General features: G+C 41.4%; 2 protein-coding genes across 3 annotated transcripts; one reads left to right on the top strand and one right to left on the bottom strand.

Annotated features, from left to right (window-relative positions):
• Nucleotides 1-1,899: 1,899 nt before the first annotated feature.
• Nucleotides 1,900-16,392, bottom strand: LOC132579686 (transcriptional regulator Kaiso-like). Of its 2 annotated transcripts, none has more exons than XM_060250215.1 (2): nucleotides 16,246-16,392; nucleotides 1,900-7,160 (listed from the first exon to the last, which is right to left on the bottom strand). In XM_060250215.1, exons 1-2 carry the CDS (start codon nucleotides 16,286-16,288, stop codon nucleotides 5,131-5,133), a joined length of 2,073 nt encoding a protein of 690 aa, XP_060106198.1. In that variant the 5' UTR covers nucleotides 16,289-16,392; the 3' UTR covers nucleotides 1,900-5,130. The 2 variants fall into 2 exon arrangements, with proteins under 2 accessions (XP_060106198.1, XP_060106199.1); XM_060250216.1 differs by having other exon boundaries at nucleotides 16,194-16,330.
• Nucleotides 16,339-27,216, top strand: LOC132579689 (NF-kappa-B-activating protein-like). Its single transcript, XM_060250226.1, has 9 exons — nucleotides 16,339-17,167; nucleotides 19,348-19,428; nucleotides 19,726-19,802; nucleotides 20,831-20,875; nucleotides 23,426-23,474; nucleotides 24,255-24,370; nucleotides 24,817-24,892; nucleotides 25,834-25,983; nucleotides 26,179-27,216. The coding sequence occupies exons 1-9, from the start codon at nucleotides 16,836-16,838 to the stop codon at nucleotides 26,351-26,353; spliced, it is 1,101 nt and encodes a 366-aa protein (XP_060106209.1). The 5' UTR covers nucleotides 16,339-16,835; the 3' UTR covers nucleotides 26,354-27,216.
• Nucleotides 27,217-27,424: the final 208 nt, after the last annotated feature.

Here is a 27,424-nt window from a genome sequence, read left to right on the forward strand (position 1 = left end):
ATTTTGTGTTATTCACATCAATGGAGCTTTATGGAAACATTTTAATGACTGCCTGGACCACTTTCATCTTTCCCCACGAGTATCACCGCTTCAGAAAATAATCATAGGACGCTGCCTTACAGAGAATCCATTTGACTCAGTATCATTTTTGACTTGCGGTACAGGTCTCCAAGGTTTCAGGTAGAGAAGAGTCCTCGCTGCCTTGTCACCCAAGACCCTTTGACTGGATAGGCCAGGGATTGAACCTGGAACCTTCTGCATGCAAAACACTTGCTCAACTGCTGAGCCATAGCCCTTCCTGGGCTTTTATCCCCTCCCCATCTTCCTAAAATTGATTAAAGTGTTAACATCTTGTGTGTTTAGGAGTCATCACAAAAGCAATTTGTAGAAATGTTGGAAGGATAGCAATGCATTACTGAGGTATACAGCATACTTGCAAAAGGTCATTTTAATGGTAGTTTGCAGATGCAATAATAGCATCTTTGTTGCTTTTAAAGGGACAGGGAAGGGGGCTCAAACTAGCATTTTCTTTTGTCAGCTTTCTGCAAAAATGTATGCATTCAAATGTAAATACAGGAGCTCTGTCTGTTTCCATCTTTAAATCCATTTTGTGTGACAATGTAATGAGAACATGAGTCATGTACCCTTGGGATAATTTATAAAATGAAAATAAAAGTGGTAAGAGTTTTGTTTATAAGTTTAATGATTTAACAGTTTGCTGGTTCTTAAGTTCTTATCTACTGGGTGAAAAAGGAAGCCACCAGAGGACTTGGCCATTCAAATGCCACAGGGCTCCTCAGTCCCATCCACAAGCAGAGCAACAGAAAAGTTAGCACCATGCTCTGTATCTTGTGTGCTGGAAAAATTTACCTAGTTCATAGTGTCTTGCGTTGAATTAAATTTAGCTGCTGGTTTTCCAGATCTGATAAGGACGGATATGGGAATCAGGAAGCAAAGACTATTCTATTATCAGGAAAATCTAATTAATTTCATGTCATGCATGTACAGCCAATTCTTTGTTTTCCTTCCTAATTTCCTATATGGTGTGCAGTTAGTTTAAGGGCTCCTAATTTGGTGTTGGATACTGGGGGTCTCAGTGTGTCCCTATGGTGCATTCTCAGTTCACATGGGACAACTGGAGTTCAGCAGGCCCAGGCAGTAGCCCACGGGAACTACATAGACAAGATCCTGTGCTACAGAAGTTCCTCAGGAAAGCTCCATGGAAAAGTCTCCCTAAAGAGGAAACTTCAGAAACCTTTGTAAACAAGTAAAATGAAGAGAAGTATACTGAGCTGGATCAACATGTCTCTAACCAGCAACTCCACTGCACATGCAGCAGTTGCAGGTGAGTATCTGAATCCTCCAGAACAAGATGAGACTGTCTTTTGATAGGCACTACTAATCTGGGCTCACCACTTGTTACATGCAGCAAGTTGCCCACTATGGTTGGGCCACTGTGTAGATACAAGGGCAAACTGAATGAGACATTAACACCCTACACAAAGATGAGTTTGAAAGGTTTTATTGTTGGACCACAAGCCTTTGTTTCCTCTAGTATTATCTTTTTTCTACTGAGCAGAACAATTCACATCCTGACCAGAATTTAACTACTGTAATCTTAAAATGGGCAATGGCCAGAGCAAAATCCTGTGTAGCTCCAGAAAGCTGCTTGAGCAGGGCTTCTTTTGTTAATGAATGGCTACTCACATACACAACTTAGAGGGAACACCACCTATAAACGAATACTCTGCCTTTCAATTTAGAACTACAAGGTTTGTACACTTGCAAGAACCCAAGTCTGCCTTCTCACAGAAAACCTTCAGAAAAGTCACCAGCTACTCAAAGGCAGTCCCAAACGACAGATGTCTTGTGCTCAAGAAGAAACTTTTTGCACCTTGGTAGAATTAAAAGCTTTTATTTTTACCATACAAAGTTCTAAGAACTAAGGTCAAGTATCAGTTAATGAAAAAGCAAAACACAATTCCTAGAAGGCATGTAAAGGAAAAGACTGTACAAGTTATATACATTACAGTACTGTATTGGTTTTGTTTCTTTAAAAAAGTAATGCTTCAGCGTAGCTCAGTAGAAACCATTATGGAATAACCCACTGCCCTCTCTTGCATCTTTTTAAATAAATGTATACTTTGATAGGAAATAAATAAGCATTGTTGATTTTCCTCCAGAACTGGAATGCTGTGATAAAATTCTTATTTTAGCAGAACTCATAAAGAAAAACTTGTATTTTGCCCCCATGAGCATTATTTACCTGGAGCTAAGAGGTGTTCAACTCTTTAGGCAGACTGAAGTGCTGAAATTCTGAATTGTACTACTTCATTTGCAGGAGAGGCAAAACATAGTTTTGAATGCCTCTTCCTTCCAGACCAACCTGCACGCAGTAAACCAGCATACAGCAAAGCTGTGCTAAACCTTTTTACCCTATGCACAGGAATTTTGTTTAAGTAGATCACCATTCAAAATTGTGGATACAGTCAAAAGTCTAGATGACTCAGAGTGCAGTAGAACATATTTGGAAACAAATGAAATAACAAATGTGTACTTCTAAGCAGAGCGCATTTGGAATTGGCATGTCAAGATACAACAACGATTATCAACCTGGGCTTATATTTGCTATAGGATTTCTGTTGAATGCTGCAAGTGAGTATTTATTAGTTGTGTATATATGCATTTTTAGGTTTACAGTTTATGTAAAACGTTTTCTTCCCAGAGCCATTTGTCTTAATATTTACAGACGGGTGAACAATGAGACAAGAAGCAAAAGCTTAAAAAAAACAATTCTACAAAAACAGAAGACAGACAGTTAATGTATAAACCAACATGGTGTCACTTAAAAGGTAAGGTATGGAAAAGGTCCAGCATAATTCAACCCCATAAATACTGGAAGCAACAGATTATTAAAAATATAGAAACACTTGGTAAGAATCCTTAACTCTGCATACTGAAACCTGCTTCCTAGGAAAGGCTTCGGCACCTGAGATGCATGCAAGGTTGAATCTTCTAGCAAAAGCACACAGCTTTGAACCCTATTTTTCCAGTTTTCCTTTAATAGAAAGGACACCTTCAACAGACACTGGTTTTTAAGAAGTCTCAGTATGTATTATCAATAACCAGTATTTTCTAGAAATAGAGCATGCCTAGCTTCAGATTTGACATGCACGAAATAATACATCAACCTCCTTTTCTAATGAGTGGTAGGGAACTTTCATTTGTTGTGGGCAAGTAATATTGGTCTCCCTAAGACAGGTCTTAAGTCATAAACGTCAGTTGATGCTTCAAAACAGAAACTTTCATATGCTCCATTTATCTGGGAGCATACACGACATCACTTCAACTTGTTAACCAAATTTAGAAAATTTCACAGATCAATGATTTAAACATAAAATGCCAATTTTAAAGCATAATTTTCAAAATGATTTTTTAAAAAAAATAAAAAAATGCCACCCATACACAAGTGCAATCTGTCAAGAGAACAGAGGAGCTGCATTTTTACACCTTACACAAACAAATTTACTTTTCTTTCATTACTACAAACACTGATTTCTGACATCCTTTCATCATACTTGTTACTTGTGACTCATTTGTGACTTACAACAAAATTTTCATTTTTGGCCAGAAAAAAGCAGTTTTAGAAAGAAAGAAAAAGAAAGTCAAGGAATGATTACTTGGAACATGAAAAAATGTTTATTTTCAAAATGTGAAAAGGAGGGAGGAAATCCTACGTGAAGGAAAGAAGAAACTGAACAGCAACCCACGGATTGCTAACCTAATTCTATTCACCACCACAACCTTTTCAGTCCTCTATAAGGGCTTTTTCACATTATAAAATATACAAAAATTCAAGTTGCTGCTCAATGGAAAATGTTGACTAATTAACTGGTAAGCAATTGACACTCAGTGCTACCATTTCTTGCTCATGTTGACCTTTTTTTTTTTTTGCTATTACCAATGCACCTAAAAGGGGAAGATCAATTGGTGAGGATGCTTATGTCCTATGTGAACCTGTTAGCATATACCTTGATTTTTCAAAGGAGTCCAACTGATGCGATAATTCTTTAAAAAAACCCTCCTACCTAAGTGTGAAAGCTTTAACTCACCTCAAACTAACCAAAACTGTAAAATAAATTCTATAAGGATCTGAAACATCATTTGCAGTGCTTAGCTTTGGGATTCAGTTTCTGCAGCCATCAGCTATAAAACTATATTTGTCAAAGACTTTTCCCAAAACAGGAAAACAGCAACATAATTAAACCATTAACATACTTGCAGTAAAAAGGCAGGCCAACATAATTCCTCAGCATTTGGGGGGAAAGATGGCAAACTGCTTTTCTTCAGTGTCATTTGACATTTTGATTGACAGGGCCCCTTCAGTACTATAGGAGACAATACAATGGTCCAGCCACTGGGATATATATAAAGTCCAAGTATTACTTGATGAGTTTACCATACACTGAGAATTTTCAATCTCCAAGTGTGCAAGCTTACATCATGAGCATTTTCATGAAGATAAAATGGTAGTTTTGGAACTGAAGAACAAAAATGCCACTTTAAAAAAAAGGTAAGTGATTTATGGGCAAGGTTACTGGACCCTCACAGCACTGCACCAACCACTAAAGAGTGCATTTGTTTCTATTCAAAGAAAAAAGTATTCTAAACTTCCAAATCTATATTGAGACTATGTGTAGTCTCAAGTGTTAACAGTGAAACAATTTTCAGCATTAAAGTGCTAATATGAAAGGATTACATAATAAGTGGTTCAAGCGGCAAGAAACATCCCCATTGTTATGCAAGTACTTAGGGAAGGATCCCATTTTTGTAAAGGATCGATACTTTTCAAACTATGTCTTTGCAAATTTTTATCCATGATAATGAGCTAAGCATATTAACAGTTAACTTCCCTGGAAATGCCTTTTACTGTCTTCAAGTAAGTTTTCTTTTTCTGACCATTTTTTGCAGCAACATTACCTGAAGCTTACACGTATTCTAGCTTTAAAATACTATCTTTTGCTGACTAGGTACAATAAACTGATTTGCTATGAGATGTTCTAAAACAGCAGCCTGTTCAAAATGAATTTTACCCTCCTCCCTATGAAATGTTTCTGTCAAGACATAATTTCAATAAGATTCTGGTATTACAAACTCAAATTCAGTACTACCATCAGATGGGTTTTGTTTAAAAAGTGATTCGTTTCCTTGCGGAACAAAGATATCATCCCAGGTCATTGGCTTTGCCGGAGGGGTGGGTGTTGGTTCTTGGGAGGCATCTTTTATGGGGACAACTGGATATGCAAGATTATTGTCATTTACCATTGGTATTTTGTTGGCACCACCTGAAATATAAGCGTAATTTCTGATCTGCAAGGACCTACAAGGATGCAAACGATACAGCTTGGACTCTCCAGAAGGGTCCTGGCTATGGACTGATCTTAGATGTGTAGCCATGACCTGATAGTTGATAAAACACTGGCCACATGCCAAGCACTGGTACCTTCGCTCTCCAGTGTGATGTATTTCATGCTTGGTGCGGTATTCCGCAAGAGCGAAAACCTTATCACAATAGCGACATGGATATTTCTTTTCCCAGGAATGAACATTAAAATGTCTACGCAAACTTGTTAGACAAACGTAGGATCTTCGACACACGATGCAGATATAATAAACCTTTCCATCCATTATGAGCTCATAGTGGTCGTCGTGTTTCACTTTTAGACGCTTTCTATTTGCAGGATCATCCCCTGATGTTCTGGGCACATCGTCAAGCCTGACTTCTCCATCAGCCTCATCTTTCACCGGAATGACTATGTCATAGGTATCTTCACCAATATTTGCATAAACCTTGCAACCAGTAGACAAGCCTTCTATTTCAGCAGCTGTATCTAAAGTTATGGTCTTCTGGCCTTCCACTATGTGTTTTGGGGCAACGCTTGCTGCAGAATCTTTGTTGCTTCCAGAAAGAACATCTGAGATTTTCATTTTGAATTCTGTGGCAGGGGCAGGTGGTTCTTGTGGAAAATTACTTACTTGCTTCTTCTGTACTCCTGTAGTCTCCGTTGCAGCAGGTTTGGGGGTAGTGGGCTGCTGAACCAAAGAGCTGCTGCTTGCAGACCCTGGGCTGGATGAACCAAGGATGTCATCATCGTCTTCCACATCCTCATCATCCTCTTCCTCCTCGTCAATGGCATTTGTTTCCATGTCAGTTAAGGAATCGTTGTTAGACGGCTGCTGATTCTCCTCAGGTATAGGAGAGACCTCGATTTCATGTGACGAACCAACATCTGGTGAAGTACTGATCTGTGACTGGTTTAACATAAGGACATTAGAAGTCACAGGTTTTGGAGCGGAAGGGATATGCGGTTCCGCAGACACGTGGTTTTCAATCAGATTTGGCTGAGCAGTAGGTAAGTCGGGTCTTGGAGCTGACCCTACAGATGGCGGAGGAGGAGAACCAGCGCTGTTACAGTTTGTTTGGTCGGAGCCCCCAGTAGGGTTGGGAGAAGGCTGGTTCTGTGTGACAGATTTGGTCTCCTGAGACCGATCCTTTGGAGGCACAAGCTCTGCGCAGAAGATGACATCATCATCATCAGAATCACTAATAGTAATCTTTGTGGTATCACAGTCCTCCCCATACAAAGAAAATGATTCAGTTATAACAGGTTGGCCAGCAATCAGGTTTTGACTCCCAAACTGCCCCAGAGGCTTTTGGGCTTCAAGGCTATTTGCATCCAAAATGGGCTGTTCCAAAGCGTTAGGCATGACACCCCCTGCCATGTTTCTCACCTGCTGCAGAGGAGCACCCAGTTCAGCAAGAAATTTAACTCCAAGCAACTGCCCGGATTTGATTAATTCATCAAGCAAGTCTGATCTTACTCTGACTATTCTGGAACTGTAGATGTAGTTGAGAATTTCTGCAAAAATCTCTGCTCTTATGAAGTTCAACTCCACCACTTGTCCTGCAACTGAGAAGAGCTGGTGAAAATAAGCGCTTGATGCTGAAAGGACATTTCTGTGAGCTCGAAATTTCCGATCTTCCACAATAACTGTAACATCACAAAAAACTCCAAGGCTACGTTGCTCATCCAAAGCCTTTAACAGCATACCAGAGTACTGGTTGTCTGTTGCGGTAATTAGCTTTCTGGTCTCCATTCCTACAGCAAGAATATAAAGAGAAGAGGCGTCAGATCTCTCTGCAACAGAACAGTCCGTGAACATTCAGAATAAGTGTGCCTTATTTTAAAATATCCTCATGCACAGTCCAGGCAGGCCACAACATGTACAAAGACCTAGTCAACATGGCTCCTTATTGGGCTTAAACCAATATTGGAATATTCTAAATTGGAATACCAATACCAATTCATTATGTGGTTAATTTTGCTTAGAAATCTATAACACCTCAGTACTGAAAGAGATCTTAATGGTATTTATTTCTGCTTAGGGCTGCAGTCCTACCTAACACTTGAAAATAAATTCAATTAAAATGAGTGTGTCCATATTGCAAAAAAAGGTTCATAAGCCCAAACAACATACACCTTAATGAGAAAAATATCTTAATCACATTGTTAGAATAACAAAGCAGCACTTACAGTTTACAACAAACCAACAAGTGAAGCATTACAGAAGGGAGGGATGCTCCCATTAATATCTGAGGTAAAAAGTCTGGGTTTTACACTGCAATCCTAATGACACATTCCTGGGAGCAAGCCCCACTGAATACACTGCAGTAGAATTCAAAGTAGACCTGCTTAGGATTGCTCTCTTAAACTCTGTGAATAATGACTATCTCTGATCACACCAATCTAATCTCAATAGCTCCTTTTCTTAACAAAAACACAGGTAGCAGGAGAGGGGGAACACTTGAAGGAGCGGGGGGGGGGGGGGGGGGAATATGAAGCCAAACACTGTCCATGAAACTTAACTTCCTCCAGAGCTAACTTGCAAAAATGTTGATAGACCCAGGTGGATAGCCGTGTTGGTCTGAAGCAGTAGAACAATGCAGGAGTAAAGTAGCACCTTTAAGACCAACAAAGTTTTATTCAGAATGTAAGCTTTCGTGTTATAATTTTTTGAGCCTGAGCATACAAGTCTGTGCAAATGCCATTAATTAAGCAGATATTCTACCAGTCTCCTGATGATACATTTATACTTACTCTCCTCACCCATTTTTTTTTTAATTACCATGGGTTGGATTCTAGGACTCCTTTCTGATAAAACAGATCCCTTCAACTCCCTTCTATCAATAGTTCCGATTGCAGCCGACTTTCAACATCCCACAGTCCAGGAAGGATTTATTAACCCTTCTCCTACTAGCTGGTAAAATAATATTGGCACAATAATGTAATACTAAGAATATACCAACTTTGGCACAGTGGTATGATAAAAGTCTGGGACTTGATGGTTCAGAATAAGATAGTTTCCCAGTTTATACAAGTTGAGAATCCTAATAGAAATGAACATTTTAAACAAAAAACAAACAAAAAAAGTTCCTCCAACAGAGAAATTTTTCTGCTGCTGGAAGAAAACTAATTCCACCAGAAAAAGCCATTCTCCATTGGAGGAAGACTTTACAGAAGGGAGATGTAAAATCCATCACAATTTTAGTGCCTTCTCTAATATGCACATGTGGAAGAACACGCTGCCAATGATATACAACAGGAGCCATTTATGCAGGGATACTCAACTAAAAAAACCCCACACATTTGTGATAATAAGTAAGATTGCCATCTGAAGAAAGGACCAAAGTTCTGTGCCTTTAAAAGTATACAAAGACAGACCTTCACAAATGTACTGCTTCCCATAATTGTCTCACAGCAAGGGGAAAAACTGAACATATTGAAATTCTAGCACCCATGCAACTCTTAAAGCCACAGAAGAGTGATTTCTTATTGCAATACTAAAGCATCATGTGAAATAAAAAAATACTTGTAATAAAATGGAAAAGCTTAGTTGGTAGATTTTGCAGATTTAAAAGATTGCTTGATCAATCAGTGTAGGTGTGATTTGACACATTCCTGGATGCAATTCTGCTAAAGGAACCACCAAATGCTTGTTTTTGGATCAGTTTGCTTGTGTTTGTGTTGGGTGGGTGGGTGTGTGATGGGTCACAAGCTGCCTACAACTTATGGCAACCCAATGAATGAATGACCTCCAAAAAAACCCTGCCATTAACCGCCTTGGTCAGGTATTGCAAACCAAAGACTCTGGTTTTCTTTACTGAGTTAGGTATGGACTTACTTTTCAGGCAAAAAAGGAGGGGACTCTAGCTAGGTATGGCCTGAGTAAAAGAGGGAAAAGGAGAGAGATTATGAAGTCTCAAAGGAAAATGTACAGATTTCTTTGCAAAATTTCTCATTCTCATCTATCTTCATTTAGATTGGCATCCTTTGCTAGAAATCAGAGCAGGCTACAGAAGGTCAGGTAACAGAAAGTCTTAAAAGATTAAAAAAGAGAAGGTCTCAGTGGATTCCCTTTTCCAGAGTCGTTTTTAAGGAAAATACAACGTATGCAAAAGTTGTGCAGTGCATTTTATATATATATGTGTGTGTGTGTGTGTATGTATATGTGTGTGTGTGTATATATATATATACACACACACACACACATATTGGCCACTGTCAGAGTGTTGGACTGGATGGGCCATTGGCCTGATCCAACATGACTTCTCTTATGTTATGTTCTTATTTTAGTTGGACGAAACTGTCAAAAAGCTTTTACAGCCTTTTCAGTTATCTTCTTAATCATGTAGAATTTTTTAAAGTCTGAGAGAAAGAGAGAATAACTTTCAGCTATGATGTTAAAGCCTCTCATCTTCAACTTGTGCAGGATACCTTACAGTCTTTATTAGATCAGACCTTGCAGAGTAGAGCTGGTTTCAAGTTGAACCTTGGTATTTTAGGCCAAAGAAATAAAAACTGTAGTTTTATACTTTTTTCAAAAGAACATGGAGAAGCATGAGAAGCGGGTTGCTTTTTTATCCCACTCCAGTACCTTTAACAGCAGTCTGATTTACAAAAAATTAGGAAAATAAGTTTTTACCACTTATCAGGAAAAAAAACTTTACCTGCTGAATTTCTGTAAAACAGACTGCTGTTAAAGGCAGCTGAGCTAGAGAACAAGTTGGCTGGCAATCCTAGAAATTAAGCACAGAGAACTGCCATGCAAGGTAATTTCTTTCTCTGACTGGAACAACAGGTTTTGCACGAAAAGAGAACAGAAAAGCAGAAAACTGTGGGAAACGTTATGATTCCTTTGACAAGTACCACTATAGTACTGACTTTACAGACTACCTTCCTCCCACTATGTCCAGAAGAGGCACAGATAGAGATTCAATTCTGCATCTGATTTTGTTTCTTAAACACATAAAAAGTGAAAGGAACTGTCACAAGGAACAATAAACAAAACTTTTAATTCAGAAAGCATTGTAAGTAGATGTTGGTGACATGGGTCAGGAACTGCAAGAAAATCGCTTTAAACTGTACAAGTGCATATACAAAATGAGAAGTGTGGGAAATGAGATTTCCACAAATGAATGAATATTACTATGAGATAGATAACCTTACAGCTCGGGAAATGTCACTTTATTTTAAAAACAGACATTTACAAGAACAGTACTGCCGTTACCACTATGGACCCTGCTTTTCTGTCATTAACAAACAGGTGGACTTGCACAAAGTGGATCAGACAACTGCTTCATCTAGGCCAACACCCTGTTTCCAACAGCAGTGAGATGCCTCCATGAAGCAGGACTTAAGCTGGTGGAATCTTTGTTGTCCCTAGGAGGCACTCCATAACCCTCAAGCCCAGCTCTACCCACCAGCCGTATCCTACAACCTACCATGTGTGTGCTTGACAACCCCCTACCTTACTGTTTTGTGCAGTCCCACACAGGCAACAAAGGAGAGGTTGGTCCAGCCCTTGACTGACCACTACTGCATGCCTTTTTAGGGCAGACTGTGCTTCAGTTTCATCATTCAGAAGCAGTGCTGCCTACTCAAGTGAAAGAACAGAAGAAGGGTCATGACAAGAAAGCACTTAAAACAGAGAAAAGTAATAGACCACAGTAGAATGGGTTTGGTGGTGGGGGGAAGCAATACGTATGGATCTTCAATGAGAGAGAAGCAATGTATTTATGTACTTCACTTATACCCTGCCTCTCTCCCCAATGGGACTAACAATGTTCTCAATTTCTATCCTCACAACAACTCCGTGAAGTAAGTTAGGCCAAGAGTGTGGGACTGGTTCAAGGTCATCCAGCAAAGTTTGGTGTAGTGATTACGTGTGCAGACTCTTACCTGGAAGAACTGGGTTTGAGTCCCCACTCCTCCACTTGCAGCTGCTGGAATGGCTATTGCAGGAGTTGGAACGCAGCTGCTGGAATGGCTATCGCAGGAGTTGTCCATGAAAGGGCAGCTGCTGTGAGAGCCCTCTCAGACCCACCCACCTCACAGGGTGTCTGTTGTGGGGGGAGAAGATATAGGAGGTTGTAAGCAGCTCTGAGTCTCTGATTCAGAGAGAAGGGCGGGGTATAAATCTGCAGTCTTCTTCTTCTAAGTCTTCCATGACAGCATAGCGATCCCAGCCTGGGTCTCCCAGACCCACACTGGCAATGATGGGGGGGGGGGGAGAGGAGGAGGAGGAGAAGAAGGAGGAGGAGGAGGAGAAGATGATGATGATGATATTGGATTTATATCCCGCCCTCCACTCCGAAGAGTCTCAGAGCGGCTCACAATCTCCTTTACCTTCCTCCCCCACAACAGACACCCTGTGAGGTGGGTGGGGCTGGAGAGGGCTCTCACAGCAGCTGCCCTTTCAAGGACAACTTCTGCCAGAGCTATGGCTGACCCAAGGCCATTCCAGCAGGTGCAAGTGGAGGAGTGGGGAATCAAACCCGGTTCTCCCAGATAAGAGTCTGCGCACTTAACCACTACACCAAACTGGCTCTACACCAGTATTGGCTTAACCACTACACCAAACTGGGGAAGCAAAGCAGTGACAGCCACATGGGAAGGGACTTGAGAGAAAAGCGTAGCGCCACGAAAACGTGGGGCTGGAAGCAGTGACAAGTGCGTGGGATGGCCCGGCGGCGGGGGTGGGTGTCAGGAGAGCTGGAAGGTGGCAACCTGCGCGTAGGGACAAGCCCCGTCTGCCTGCAGCAAGTGGCTGGGCCGGGCCAGGAAGGAGAAGGGGGAGCATCTTTCCGGAGCGGGGGGGGGGGGGGAGGAGAACGGGCAAAGAGCGCCGCTCCCTTCCCCCGCCTCCCCCGAGAGCCGCTGACGGCGGGGAGGTGGGTGGGGCGGACTCCGCGACGCCCGCCGAGCCCCCCTCTGAAGAAGGCGCGGGGGGGGGGGGGATAGGCACCGGCCGCACAAAGGAGGCGGGCTCCTAGCGCCGACGCTTCCTGCCGGCGAGATGAGCCATGCCGTCCCGCGGCCCCGCGTGGAATGACACCGGGAAGACAAAACGGGCCTGTTACCTCCAGCTGCCAGCCACGCTCCTTCCGCCGCGCAACGAGGCCGGCCGCTCACCTCCTCGCTCTCGCCGAACGCCCCCCCTCGCCCGCCGGCCGACCCACCCGCCGCCAGAGAGCGCTGTTGACGGATGCCGCCGCGCTCCGCAGCAGTGACTCAGGCGGCGCTCGGCTCTCTTCGGAATCGCTCGGCGGGAAGGTAAGAAGACGCCGCTGCTCGGCGCTTTCCGAGAACGAACCCGAGCGCACGAAGAGCGCTTCGGAAACTTCCGCCATGCTAGAACGCCAGACGCCGGGAGAGCCGGAGATGCGCGGAAATATCCGAGCGAGCGGGGCTTCCGGTGAGCCTCCCGCCTGGGAAAGCAAGGCAAGCCCTTGCGCCATGTGTGTCCACGGCTCACGTCTAGTGCTGCTTTATTTTAGTTTTTCTCTTCCCCCCCCCCCAAAAAAAAATAAAGTAATACGGCCGTGCTTATATACGCTTTCTTGACAAGAAGCATGCATTTGCCTTTATTGCATCTGTAACGACCGCCAAAGGATTGCGTGACAACAATTTTAAATCACTGCTCGTTTCAAGAAGTATAGGAAGGCGGGATATAGATTTCCCAAAATACATTTTAAAATCTTCCATTTTATTTGCTATATAAATCGACGTTCCGCACTTTCTAAATAAGGGTTGCCTCCCCAAATCTAAGCAAGTCCTATTTTATTCTGAGGGGCTTATTCTCAGGAAAGGGTCCTTCGACTTGTAAATACAAACAATCGCTTTACCTCTTTGCAAATTTATGCTGGCAACATACACCAGAGTAAAAATGCTATAATAGCCTTTAAGAGGACTACTCTGAAGTAGGTGGGATGTGAAGCAACTTGCTCAAATATGCTTGTCCCAGAAAGCCACTAAAAGAAATTTCCGTGCAGCAGACTAGATTTAAATAGGCCAGTTTAGACAAAAGACCTGGCCTCCTCTTTACTGATCTTAGGAGGCAGGCTGTTGTTTTTTATGGCATTTTACTGATTTACTTTTTACTCCTAATTGGAGTTTTTAGAATTGTTTACTTTTTATGGGTTCTTATAATAATTATTTTTGTTGTATGTTCTTTAGTAATGTTTTATTTATATTGTAAACTGCCTTGTGTTCCACAAGGGATAAAGGTGCCTAATTAAAGCTTTAAATAAACAAAATTAGGGTCTTACAATCAACACATCCTTAGCACATCAAAAAGATGTTGATTGACTGAAAACACATCTCTATAATGACTCAGGAAGCAGAAGTCTCTATTCAGCTTAATCTCCTATTGACATTTAGGCTTTAGCAGCTTGATAACACCTATTCAGAAGACCTGTTCATCTGAAATGACTCACTGCTTGGCTTGCAAATGTAGCTTTTCTGCTAGCAGCCCTGGAGAATTCATAGTCGTTGAGTTCTTTACTGAATTCTGAAAGTGCTTTGTGCTGTTCTCTGGAGAAATGGAATCAAAGACCAATCACTGAAATGCTGGCATAGCAAGTATGGGCTTTCAAGCAACTGACCAGTTAACCAAAAAAATTGAATTGCCAAGCCCACTTACTCAGAAACCAAGGTTAATGGGACTCACTCTCTAGCGTGTTCAGGTTTGGGAACACAAGAAGAAGAACCAGATGCCACCAAGAAATGCGTAATGGAGAAGGAAGCAAAAGCCTCTTGCTTTTTCCTTTCATTAGTTGAGCTGGTGTTCAGACGCATTGCTTCTGAACATAAGGGATTCATCATTGATCTATTCATGTACCTAATAATTTAAATGCTGCTTGAACAGAATTTTATTATTGAATGTATTTTTATCTGATTCTTGTTCCCAAGAGCTTTTGCATACTTTGGTAAGGTAACCTGCCTATTTTGTTTTCACAACAGCCCTGTAAGGTGGGTTATGCTGACAATGAATAGCCCAAGATCACTCCGTAAGTTATGGCAAGCAGGGGTCTCCCCAGTCCAGCGTTCCAGTCTGTATAGCACACTGGTTCAAGTCTCCAAAGCAGCTCATGAGAAAAATTGTCACAAAGATCACACATCTTAAATTCAAACACCTAATAACTATTGTTTACAGATCCCAAAATATGTCTAATCTCCAAATGCCACCTGAGGTAATGACCCTTTATTACATCTAATACAACCTAAACCCATTTTGTGCCACTCACTTGATGTCTCTACTGTCCCTTGTTTTGCTATAATTAGAACCAATGCAGCGGAACTCATCTCAAGGACTACTACTGAAGTTTGTGGATCCATTCCTAAGCAAACAATACAAGAATTCTGAGCATGTAGGTGCAATGTACCATGTCTTCTTGCTATGTAAGGAAAAATTCCATTATTTATGGAAGCTGTGTTGTCATCCTTTCACTTTATTACTCTTTGTCAAAAAATTCTTGTCTCCAAGCACAAGTCTCTTTCATATTACCATCCAGGTACTCCAAGGTGTTTTTCATTCTTGGCTCTACACCCTTAGAGACCTTGAGGTTAAGGCTGCTTATGTAAACTATTGCAAAGGTAGTAACAGACAAGAACTGCCAGTTTTAGGATGGAGAGGGAGCAAGGGCTTGCCTGATCTCTTCCTTAGTCTGGACAAGCATTTCCAATATTCCTCTCTATCCGTAACCCTTTCCACTGGTGCTTTGAAGGGAGAAAAAGTAGTGGTACAGCTTGTTAGACTGTTTCACAATCTACTGACTCCACAACAAGTAGCTCTACTAGTTGTTCCGAAAACAGGGCAGTACTTACATCATGCCTAATACTAGCCCTGCAAAACTGGTTTCAAATGAAGTAGTGCTCAGTTCCCTTGTGTGATGATTCTTCATCTCGTGCAAAACTGAGGACAGAGCAATTAACACTTGCCAAAATGTCTCACATGGTCATTCTTTATATAGAAATGAAGGGTTTCCAATGTAAAATACTTCTTAAAAATTGCTTACAACTTAGGTATAAAATCAACTGAGTTCAAGCAACCTGGTAGCTAAGAGGTCCCGGTTCAAATCTTATCTTGGTCGTGATTTAATAGGTGGCCATAGCCAAGCTTCTCTCTCTCACTTTCAGCCTAAAACTCTCATCTTCATTGTGCCACTAATAACACTAGTCTCCCTTTACAAGCCTGCTGCAAAGATTACAAAAAGCAAATGTACTTCTGAACCACTCAGAACTGTGTAACACACTATATAAATGCTGAGCAATTACAGCGCAAGTAATCAAGCACCACATCTCCATACGGTTACAAAACAGCGCAGGTACCTTTAAGCTCAACTCTCCAAAGATCACGAACTGTCACTTGAAGTGTTTGTGTGGCTCAGACACACCAAAAAAATTAAGCTTTCAGCTCTGAAATGATGCAATTTTGTTTGTAATTTAGTGAGAAAACTTCCTTTGTAAACGCGTGATGCATTTTCGGCTATTTGCTGTACGCGTTAAAACATTAGCAGAGATGCTCCTTGCACTGAAAGAACTGTTTTTATTCCAAAATATCTCACTCACAACATCCGAGGAAGCCCTGCAGAGAGAACGTTCCAAGCGCTACAGAAGATAACAGGAGTCACAGGAGCCTTGCTCTATAAAAGAGACAAGGGCAAGTAGCTCGTGCCAAGGCCCTTCCGACTTTCCCATTGATCCAAAGGTACCGAATCAAAGAAGCCGCGAGAAAAAACCTCTTCCCTCCTTTCCGCTTTCAGCAACTGGTGGGGCTCCTTAGTTACATACATCTCCTTGCAACGGTGCCAGTTGAGTGGGCGGAAGGGTGGGATGCCCTTACCTGGAGTCTTGCCTCCCGCCTCGGTCATGGCGCCAGGCTCCATCGTCTCCAGGGGCTGCAGCTCATCCAAGCACAAAGGAACCGCATCTAGGTCCCCATTCAGAGTAGCTTTGTTGCAACACGAGCAGTATAACGTGATACACCCGAGTGCAGAAACGGACTAAAGGGGAACTCAATGATATAACCGAGCATCCATACGGCCGGAAGAATTTGGGAAGAAGACAGGAAGTGAGAGAGCGGGAAAAGAATTCCTATACACGTTCCTTTGCGTTTCCATTCCGTGCAGAACCGTCAGATAGTCGACGTAGCCATAGGAGCAATTCCTGATTTAATTTGCTGGGCAAAGATGAGGACAGTGCACACATGGAGGGCGCCATAGATAATAGGGCTTTTCCCTAGTCCGTTTTCATAGAACAATAAAAAAAAACTTATCTCTAAATCTCATTTAAGCAACGTTCCAATGCGAACCGCTCTAACCCGTCCCTCTGTCACTAAGGCAACAGAGTGGGTTTTTTTAAAGAGGCGGGAGTGGAGCTGTGATAACGGAGTATATACCGGAAGTGACGTAAGCCCCAAGAACATACGGTGTTATGATTCTGTACGTATCCGGAAGTAACTGTGGCCTAGTTGGTTGTAGCGCGTCTGACGACTTCCAAGAGCGGGAGGAGGATTGCCGAACGATGGCTCCGGTGTCGCGTTCGAGGAGCCCAGCGGCGTCTCCGTCCTCTCGGCGGGGGCGCGCTGCTGCCTCTGTCAGCCCTTCCCCTCCGAGGTCTAGTCGGAGCAGCAGGAGGTCCCGCTCGAGGTCTCGGTCCCGCGAGCGCAACGGCTTCAGGCAGCGTCTTGGTCCTCCGCACCACTTTAGCCACCGACACGGTCCGGAGCATTATGGCAAGGAGCAGGAGGAATCGCTGCGACAGAGGCGAGTTGAGAAGTCCCGTTTTCCCGATGCTCCCAGGGACAGGTTGTTCTGGGGGGCGGGGAGGTCAAGCCTAGAAAGAGGGAAGGGTCAGAGGTCAAGATTCAAACTAACAGTTCAAAAATAATGTGACAAAGTTAAGAGTCCAATAGCACGTTTAAGACCAACAGAGTTTTATTCAGGATGTGAGTTTTTGTGTGCATGCACAGTTTGTCAAACAGGATGAAAATCAAAAGTTGAAAAATAAGTTACATACATTAACAAGTATATTGCATGTAAACAGACAATTTTCAAACAAAAATTCACTATGATTAGGGTTTGTAGAAACTTTTGGGCTCAAGTGCCGTGTTCTACTGGAGAAAGTTTTCCTTCCAGACGTTTCGTTCTCAGCTGCCGAGAACATCCTCAGTGGCATTGCAGCCGGAGCAGGCGCTCTGACCTTCTTGCTGCTCCGGCTGTAACGCCACTGAGGATGTTCTCCGCAGCTGAGAACGAAACGTCTGGAAGGAAAACTTTCTCCAGTAGAACACGGCACTTGAGCCCAAAAGATTCTACAAACCCTAATGATGTTACCAGCCATGAAAACCTGAAATCTTTGAAAAATTCACTATACTTATTACTCCAAACAAATATTTTAGTTTCTAGAATACACAGCATGTAAAGAAGGATCCAGTGTTGCTGGACTGTGAGCCCTAAATAAATTAAGTCCTAAAATATTCTGTTTTAGAGCTATTAGGCACTGAAAAGATCCATTGCTTAAAGGCCTGCCTCCCACTTTTATTCTATCCCTTCAGTGGGCTCTGTATGTGCATGTCATACACCCCAAATCCTGGCAACAACTTTGTGAAGCGGGTTGGTGTTGACCAATGTTCCCTCTAAGCTGCAGAGTCTTGTGAGCAAAAATTCTACTTTGTGAGCTACTGGCATTGAAGTTGTGAGCTACTGCATAAATTAGTGTGCTCTGGAGTCATTCTTCCTGAGCTAAAACAAAAATGTGTGAGCTGGAGGCTTAAAATATGTGAGCTAGCTCATGCTAATTCAGCTTAGAGGGAACACTAGTGTTGACTGAGAGTGACTGGGCTGATGACCTCCTGCAATCTTCCACTGGTTCTTCCCTCCTGCATTTTATCAGTTTATCACTCCTGAGAGGGTATTGACTGAGACAATAACTGGCCCAAGTTCACCCAGTGAGCTTCATGGCTGAGGTTTAAACTTAAGTTTAGCCTAACTACTACTCTATGATCAACCAGTGCTAGGAAATACTTCCCCTGTTTTTTTCTTTGGGTCAGGCTTCTCTTAAAGCACAAAAATGATCTTTAAAAGTTCTTTCTTTATAAAACTAAATGTCCTTCATTTTAAACTGAATTCATTTGAGTGGAGGGAGCCCCCAAAACCAGCTGCTGGATACAGTTATTTTGTGATACCATTTTATCATACAAGACTTTATGCTTTATGTTTGTGAACATCAGATAGTATTATTTTCTGTGACCAGTATAAGAGGTTTTCTGCAGTATCTTCTTATATCTCTATGTGGTGTTTACTTAGTTTGAAAATGAAGTAACAATGAAGTGGCAACCTGTACCCCTGGCAAACCTTTAAAGATATAAAAGCACTCAAGCTGACACTGGCCTCCTCTCCCCATTATGCCAAAGTCATAAATATTCTAATCTCTCTCCAATTCCTTATCCTTGCACTGTCTTCAAAGGCAAAAAGTTATTTCATGGGTTCTAAGAGTTGCAGGTCTAGGCTGTGTTGTACAAGCTGACCTTTTGAGCTCATGCTTACACTGGCTTTGATCTTTAGCTGCTGCTTTATGTGCATTTATTTGTAAGTAAGTTCTATTGTATTCAGTGGGACTTGTGTCTCAGTAGACACACACAGGATTGGATTAATGGTGACTGTATTGGGACCAAGCTGCCCTAAATGTGATGTCAGAGGCTTAACTGATGGTTGCTTGGGTTCAGATTGTAGGACAACTGAGAAGAATATATGAAAATTAAAATGAAAACATTCTTTATCAATAAATAGAAATAGAACTCCTGTGGGAAACATGCATCTTATGTTTTGCTTTATAGCATAAATGTTTAGATCATTTTTGCATGCCTGTGATTTGTAAGCTGATGTTGTGTTCTTATATGCTTAATACAGTGTTCTGGATTTTAACATGGATGTGTCTTTTACAGGAGGTTAAATGAGAGAGAGAGAATAGGTGAACTTGGAGCACCTGAAGTTTGGGGACTGTCACCAAAGGTTCCAGACCCAGAGTAAATACTGCTTATTTTAATCTTGGTTTTCTTTTCTCTTGAAGTCTTTTGCCATAACAGTAATGTGAAATAATTTTACATTCTGCTTTTGTTCTCTTACATTTTTACATGTAATTCTCATACTAGTCCTGATCAAAAACATGCTTACAGTTTTGAACCCACCATACTCATCTATTTATCAGAATACTCTCAAGCACTTGTTTGATTTTCGTTATATGGCTTTTGCAGTGATTGTGTGTCTCTTGCGTTTTATCTGTGCAAATCAAATAACTGATTGTGTTCTGTTTTTGAACTTAGTTCTGATGAACATACCCCAGTAGAAGATGAAGATGGAGTATCTAAAAAAAGCAGCTCTTCGGATTCCAGTTCAGAAGGTATTCTTAATTTATTAAAGATTTTTATAAAAGACATCAGTAATATTTGTGAGGCACTGAGTAACCTTACCTTCTTAGCATTGTGATGTTACAAATAGAATTATTAAAACAAGTTCATCAGTTCTTGACCCAGGATAGTTCCTGTTGCCTTAACAGTTTTGGATACTTTATTTAGGAATGGCATCTCCCAACCTTGTACTCCAGAAGTTCATTCAGAGGACAGCCAGGGTGCAGTGTTCCCTCTAAGCTGAGTTAGCATGAGCTAGCTCACAGATTTTTAGCCTCCAGCTCACACATTTTTGTCTTAGCTCAGGAAGGATGACCCCACAGCACACTAATTGATGCAGTAGCTCACAACTTTAATGCCAGTAGCTCACAAAGTAGAATTTTTGCTCACAAGACTCTGCAGCTTAGAGGGAACATTGCCAAGGTGTTGTAGCAGTTAGAGTGTTGTACTAGGGCCTGAGAGACCCAGGTTCAAATCCCTGCACTGCCATGGAAGTGTCTGGGTAACCTTTAGACCAGTCACACCTTCTTAGGTTAACTTACTTCCTAGGGTTGTTGAGAGGATAAACTGGAGGGGAAGAGAATGATGTAAACTGCTTTTGGGTCTCCATCTTGGACAAAGGTGAGATGTAAATGAAGTAAAAAAAAAATCACCTGTTCTCTACTGCCATCTGTAGAAAAGAAGAATCCACTTTCATCCTGTATGAGTGAGTTTCTGCATCCACTGCAGTAATAATCACTCAGATCCAGCCAACTTTTTCACTCAGTCTTATCTTGAATATCCTCCTTACTACACTCCCCGTCCCTTGTTCCTTTTGTCTATGCAGACCCCATGATGTGCTACGTAGCGTTTTGAGAGGAATCAGTGAGGGATCCCTCTTTTCGCATCAGCAGAAAAGTACCAATGTCTTGTATCCAAGAGAATTGGTTTTTCAGTCACAAACTGGCAACCCCAAAGAGTAGAATTATTAGAATGAACTGTTTGGCTTGATTGTAAAATATTATTTTCAAATGTCTTTCAGAGGAGAAGAGGAAAAAGAAAAAGAAGAAAAGAAAAGCTGTTTCACGTATGTGTGTACTAATAATATGGAATGTCTGCCTCTAGTATGAGGTTTGCCTCTTGTATATGGGGATCTTTCATAATTTGCTCTTTGATAAGAGTTTTTGTTTTGAAAAGCATGCATGAATGGGATCATATTTTCCCCTTTATCCACAATTTACATGAGCAATAACTGGTCCTATAATCTTTTTATCAGAGCTTTTTCTTTTTCTTTTATTATGTTACTTATAATCTGCATTTCTCACTGGGCCTCAAGTGGACTACACAGTTGATACAATCAACAGGATGGGGCACTCAGTAAACAAGGCAATAGGATTAGAATTGTAGAAATCTGGAACCACCTAAAAATGAACTGAAGTAAAGCAGAAGTATTAACATGACTCATTAAATGATGCAAATTCAGATAGTGGGGTTCTGCTTAGAGCAAGTTATGCATAATGGTATAGACAACAGTTCCTAATCATTTATCCAAGTATCTTTGTGAACCATTTTGTACAGTAGCACCTTTGAGACAACAAACTTTGTTGGTCTTAAAGGTGCTACTGGACTCCTGCTTTGTTCTATTGCTTCAGACCAACACAGCTGCCCACCTGGATCTGTCCACAATTTGTATAGTGTAGCCCTATTACCTGCATAGAAAAAATCCTCTTGAATGATTGAGTTTTGCATGGTTTTGTGGAAAGCCAGGAAAGTGGGAGCCTCCCTTCTATAAGGTGGGAGCCACAATTGAGAAAACATGTTTGGGCAGTTGTTGATTTTACCCATTGTTCATTTTGGCACCTGCAGAAGACCCTGCACAGGTCTATAAAGCTGTCATGGTGGAGCATGGGGGAGATGCAGTCCCACAGATATGAGAGACCAACCCTTGAAGTGCTTTGTATGTTGATAGTGAATAATTTAAATTGAGGCTGATACCTGATGGGCAGCCAATGGAATGACTGTTAAATGGAAGTGATATGCATGCTTCCTCAAGCTCTTGATAACAGTCAAGCGATGTTATTCCGCACCAACTGGAGTTTCCAAGTTGGTTTTCAGGGCAGACCAATGTACAGTGCATTAATGTAGTCTAGTCTCACTGTGGAATGGGTCCTGGTGGCCATATCAACTGTATCAAGGTAAGGAGCCATCTTATGAGCTAGGCTGAGTTGGAAGAAAGCATTTTTTGCAGTTGCATTAACTCGCTTCCCCAACAATAATGTTGGATTCAGTATAAATAACTCCAAGGTTCTTAACTGAATTAGCAGTTGTCACCTGAACTCCATCAGAAGTGGGGAACGCAATGTCCTTTGAGATCTCTGCCTTCTCAGTGAACATTATCTGTCTTTTCAGGGTTTAGTTTCAATTTAATTCACTCAGCCTCTTAATCACAGCATCTAGGCTTCAGGACCTCTTCTGCATCAGTAAGACATTTGGATAAGAATAGGTAGAGCTGACTACCATCCTCATATTGATAACAACCAACCCTAAAACTACAGTTTGTTTTAAAAGCTTTTGAGTTTTGAAGAGTCACTCCTTTTCACTGTCAAGAGATTTGTATAACTGAAAATCGTATTCTAACTGTACAATATACCAGTATTGCTCCAGTGGACCCTAAGATCTGCTGGAGGTGTACTATATTGGTTAATATCTTATTATTTTTGTAGCCATTGTCTTGATCTCATAAATACTATAGCGTAGTACTGCAGTAGCATACACACTTGGGAGTCAGTCAAAGATACATGGTGCTGGAGCTCCCAAGGACTGTTTCAGATAGGGAAAATTTAGGGAGGAAGCTTAGTCTTTTTTGGTTGTTTGTTGTTCCTTCAGTGACCCTGCCCTTCCCCTGACCTAGTTCTTAATTGTTGCATCTATGTTGTTGCATTTTATTTTTGATTTTGATTGATTTATGATGTGTTTTATAATACTCTGCTTTTAATTGCCACCTTGGTGGCAGCCCTTATTGGGCCAAAAGTTGGGCTATAATTGTTGTAAATAAACTGCTCCCTTTCTTCATGCAGTGGTCACTGTCCAAATTGGGAGCCCCTGCTCCTGTTTTTTTTATAAAGGCATGCATGCTAGCAGCATTCACAGGTCTCCCAACATCTCATCTGTTTGAAACCCTAGTTTCATTAAACTTGGACTTTTATGTTAGAGCAAACATGGATAGGATCAAGTGATCTGTAAACGTTGATCTACACTGAAAATGTTTGGCTGTGGCTTTCAAGAGACTCTGGGGACAGCAGTTTCTTGAGACCCATGCAGATTCTCTGGCAGAGATTCCTAACTTACAGAATTACGGGGATGGAAGCTTTGACATTTAAAAACCAGTTTCAGTGTATGCTTTTTAAGCGTAGGCATGCTCTTAGAAAACTGTTCATTTTTTTCCGGGCACATGATCTAAGTGAGCTTTTTTTGCACGTGTAGACATGTTTGTGAGATTCTAAGGATGAAATTCACTGATCAGCAGACCAGCATGTGTATAATTGACATCTGTTGGTGAAATTCTCCATCTTGCTTGCTCTGAAATATTTTATACCTTTTCCTTTGCTTTATTCTTCTTTTGTGATTGACATTTCAGATGAGGAAGAAAAAAAGAAAGCCAAGAAGAAGAAAAAGAAGCACAGAAAGTAAGTACAACCATTTTTTTAAATCTTGTATTACAATCTCTGTTCTTTTGGGTCTGCATCTTGCTCTGTTGCAGCAGGATCAGCAGTGGCTGTTTCTTCACTGGCTTGTCAGAAAAGCAAAAATCTCTGTGTCACCAGGAGATCTGTTTCCAAACTCTGCTCTCATCTATCCCTTTTTGTGTTGTTTCTTTCAGGGCTTTTTTCGTAGCAGGAACTTTGCATATTAGGTCACACACCCCTGATGTAGCCAGCCCTCTAAGAGCTTACAGGGCTCTTAGTACAGGGCCTACTGTAAGCTCCAGGAGGATTGGCTACATCGATTTGGAGGAGGGGACGCTAATATACAAAGGAGTTTCTGCTCCAAAAAAAGCCCTGGTTTCTTTCCTCCTTTTCTATTGTACAATACGTACTGTTGCCAGTTACATCAATATTCTGGTCCAAGTTGTTATAATGAATGGCACAAGAGTATGGAAGGGAACTATAATTAAGGCACTTAGAAAGGTTGGAGTGCAAAGTGTATTATGCAGGTTTCAGGATGGATGGTCCAGGTTCTCCTTTTGCTACATGCTGTGTTCTGTGTGCATGAATAACAGAACATCAAATCTTAGGAGCGGTTGACTTCCAATAAAAATCTTCCTGATTTGATTATTACCTATAGCCTGCTGATTGGCTGTGCTAATCGCTTTGCAGAGATGACAGGCCAAACCATTTGTCTTGTTCTTAGTAACTTTTTCATCCCTGTTTTGAATTGCAAACCTACCTCATCTCACTTTTCAACAGAAAAAAGTCTAAAAAAAAGAAGTCTAAGAAAAACAGAAAAGACTCCAGTGACTCTAGCAGTGAAGATTCTGATGATGAAGCTCTGAAAGGAGATGAACTCTGGATTGAGAGATCAAGTAGGTTGTTGCTGTTCATACCTGGGGAAAAGCCTGTTCCAGTGGGCATTCTTCTTTGGGATAGTTTTCTTCAGGGCTTTTTTTAATAGAAAAGACCCAGCAGAAACTCATTTGCATATTAGGTCACACCCCCTGACATCACCATTGTTCCACAAAGGGCTTTTTGTAGAAAAAGTCCAGCAGGAACTCATTTGCATATTAGGCCATACCCCCGATACCAAGCCAGCCAGAACTGTGCATTCCTGCTTAAAAAAAAGCCCTGGTTTTCTCCACTAAACTGAAGGGTTGTAAACAGACATGAGCTTTGAAGTGATCTGTTTGCAAGGTGGCAAATATTGTGAAGTAAAGTGTACATTTTTGTTAAAAGAGGTTTTCTTTAAATAAATGATTTATGGAATGCAGAAGGCTTTGTGATCACTTCTTTTTTTTTTTTCTCTGTGCTGCAGAAAATACAGATGGTGTGGATTTCATTGGACCTGAAGCTCCCATTAGTCATGCTTCTCAAGATGACCGACCTTTGAAGTAAGTGCTGTACCCTGCATGGATGGCCGAAATCTGAGATTTCAAAGTATGAATCCAGCTGTGATACATCAAATACGTAGTACTCTTGAGTATAACATCATTTTGACAAACTTAATTTGATGTAATCGCCCATATTAGAAATGAAAGCTGAGATGGAAAGAATTACAGCTCCCATAGGGCCAGCTAGTTAGTTTGTTTGACTGAACTGCAATTTGATCTGGGGACTTCCCAGCTTGCTCTCATAGCCACTGGGTCATCCAAGAATGGTTCATTTCATGGGTTGACAACATGGATTGAAGTTACAGTCAACTGGCCAATCAGAGCATGATCCACCCACTAGCAATGGAAAGAACACTGTGGTGCAGCCTTTTAAAAGCTGCTCTGCACTGTAATATTGTGGCCAGTGTTTATACTGAGAAGGCCTATGCTGGGACTGGAAGGCTTTCACCTCTTGTAGAAACATGAGAGGGGTCTAGAGTACAAGAGAGAATCCACAGCACAGATGCAGGGAATATACAATGGCTAGTGTTGCCTACCTTGATGCATACAAAATGGAGAAAGTAGGGTAGGAGAAAGGAGCCAAAAGATTTGGATAGTGGAGGGGGAAAGCCTGTTGCCTTTTGCTCTGTCCACTTGGGGGAAAGTGGACATGGGGGAAAGTCCAATGTGGCAGCAGAAGATCAAAGAAGAGATCCAGTTTAGATATCTCTCACTGATTTGGGGTTCTTTGTACAGCACTTTGTGTGTGTGCTGGAACCTTTTCCTTAAAGCCATACATGTTCCTTGTGACCTTTGCTTATACCTGCCTTGTATAAATAGTTCTGGGCTGGATTGCCTGGTTGGAAATAGACCCTATGTAGATTCAGTAGGTTGCTTTAGTGTTTTTTGGAAGGAGCTGTATCCACATTTGTGATGGCATTTTCTCTCTTTGTCTTTTAAAGCTATGGACATGCCTTGCTCCCTGGTGAAGGTGCTGCCATGGCAGAATATGTAAAAGCTGGGAAGCGCATCCCTCGGAGAGGTGAAATTGGACTAACCAGTGAAGAAATTGCGTCATTTGAAAAGTCTGGCTACGTAATGAGTGGCAGCAGGTGTGTGTTCCGATGAGGACTGTCTTACTGTAGAAAATAGTCTATGCTTGGCTATAACATATTGGGGTGGTGGAACTCAGGATACTTTTTAAATAAAAAGTGGCCTTGTAGAGAAGAAAGTCCTCTATAGCTAGTTGGATAGCAGGTGAGGTTGAATGTTGGTTGGATTTTGATGAGTATTGTTTTTATCCTAAGGCATCGGCGAATGGAAGCAGTGCGTCTCCGTAAAGAGAACCAGATCTACAGCGCAGATGAGAAGAGAGCCCTAGCATCTTTCAACCAGGAGGAGAGGCGGAAGAGAGAGAACAAGATCTTAGCAAGCTTTCGGGAGATGGTATACAGAAAAACAAAGGGCAAAGATGACAAATAAACTGTTTGCTTCCTCCTGATAGAGAACAGACTTGAACTGACATTGGTGAAACTCACCTGCTATGGTGATTTGCAAACAGGTTGTCCAGTAAAGCTGCCTCAAATCTTGGGAAACAATTCCTGTGTACTGTCTTTTACATTCTTGCTTAAAAGAATGCTGGACCTAGTGTGTGACAGAATGAAAATCGAAGTGATATCTTTTATTGGACCAGAGACTCAAATAAAGATGATCCAAATAAATTGTCTTCAATCCTGTGAGCCCAATAAAACAGCAGTGCCCTTAACAGGAGCGCCCTCTCTTAAATGCCAGTGGTTTTTGTTGTGCTTGAATTTTAATAAAGCAGAGTGGCTTAATTTTATAGATTCCTGTAGATTTGGTTTCCTCACTTTGGACTTATTATATATATAATATATAAAACTGAGATCCTGATGTATAGTTTTACAAAATGAGAACTGCTTGAAGGAAGACATTTTACCGCCTGATGTTGTCATGTAAATAATGTTTTGCTGGGTGGAGGGGTGGCAATCTGTAGGTCATGGTAGGGTAAACCTAAGGTTTTTATTTTAGATATTCAGTTTCTTGATTCATAGTCATCTGAATCATGGTCAGTGCGGGTGAATACCATGTGGCAGGACTTTTGGGTAGGGCCCCTACTGATTCTGAAAGTTTCCCATATGGCTTACTAAGCTGTTTCTGAAATTCAGAGGAACTTCAGGAGTTTCTCCAACCCAAAGGGAGGAACTGCAATCTGGTAACATTAGGGGGGCGGCTTTGACTGGTGGGATCCAAATAGCTCCCTCTCTGCAAAACTGAGTGTTTATTTCCCAAAATATGTATATTTTTAAATAAAGCATTTACTTGGATGCACTTGGTTATTTTTGTGTTGTGATATTGTTTAATATGTGGTATGTCATATTGAAGCGCTGACTGTCTGAATTTTTTTTAGCATGTTGCCAGCAGAAGAAAAACAATGTCACTGTCTCCTTTCAAGAACATTGAAAGTATTAGTTGTCATTTGAAAATTCGTTTTTTACTTTGGAATGGGGGATAGTGAGCAGTTTTTAAATGAGG

The sequence above is a fragment of the Heteronotia binoei genome, chromosome 11 (assembly GCF_032191835.1).
Source record: "Heteronotia binoei isolate CCM8104 ecotype False Entrance Well chromosome 11, APGP_CSIRO_Hbin_v1, whole genome shotgun sequence".
In the NCBI taxonomy this organism is placed as follows: Eukaryota; Metazoa; Chordata; class Lepidosauria; order Squamata; family Gekkonidae; genus Heteronotia; species Heteronotia binoei.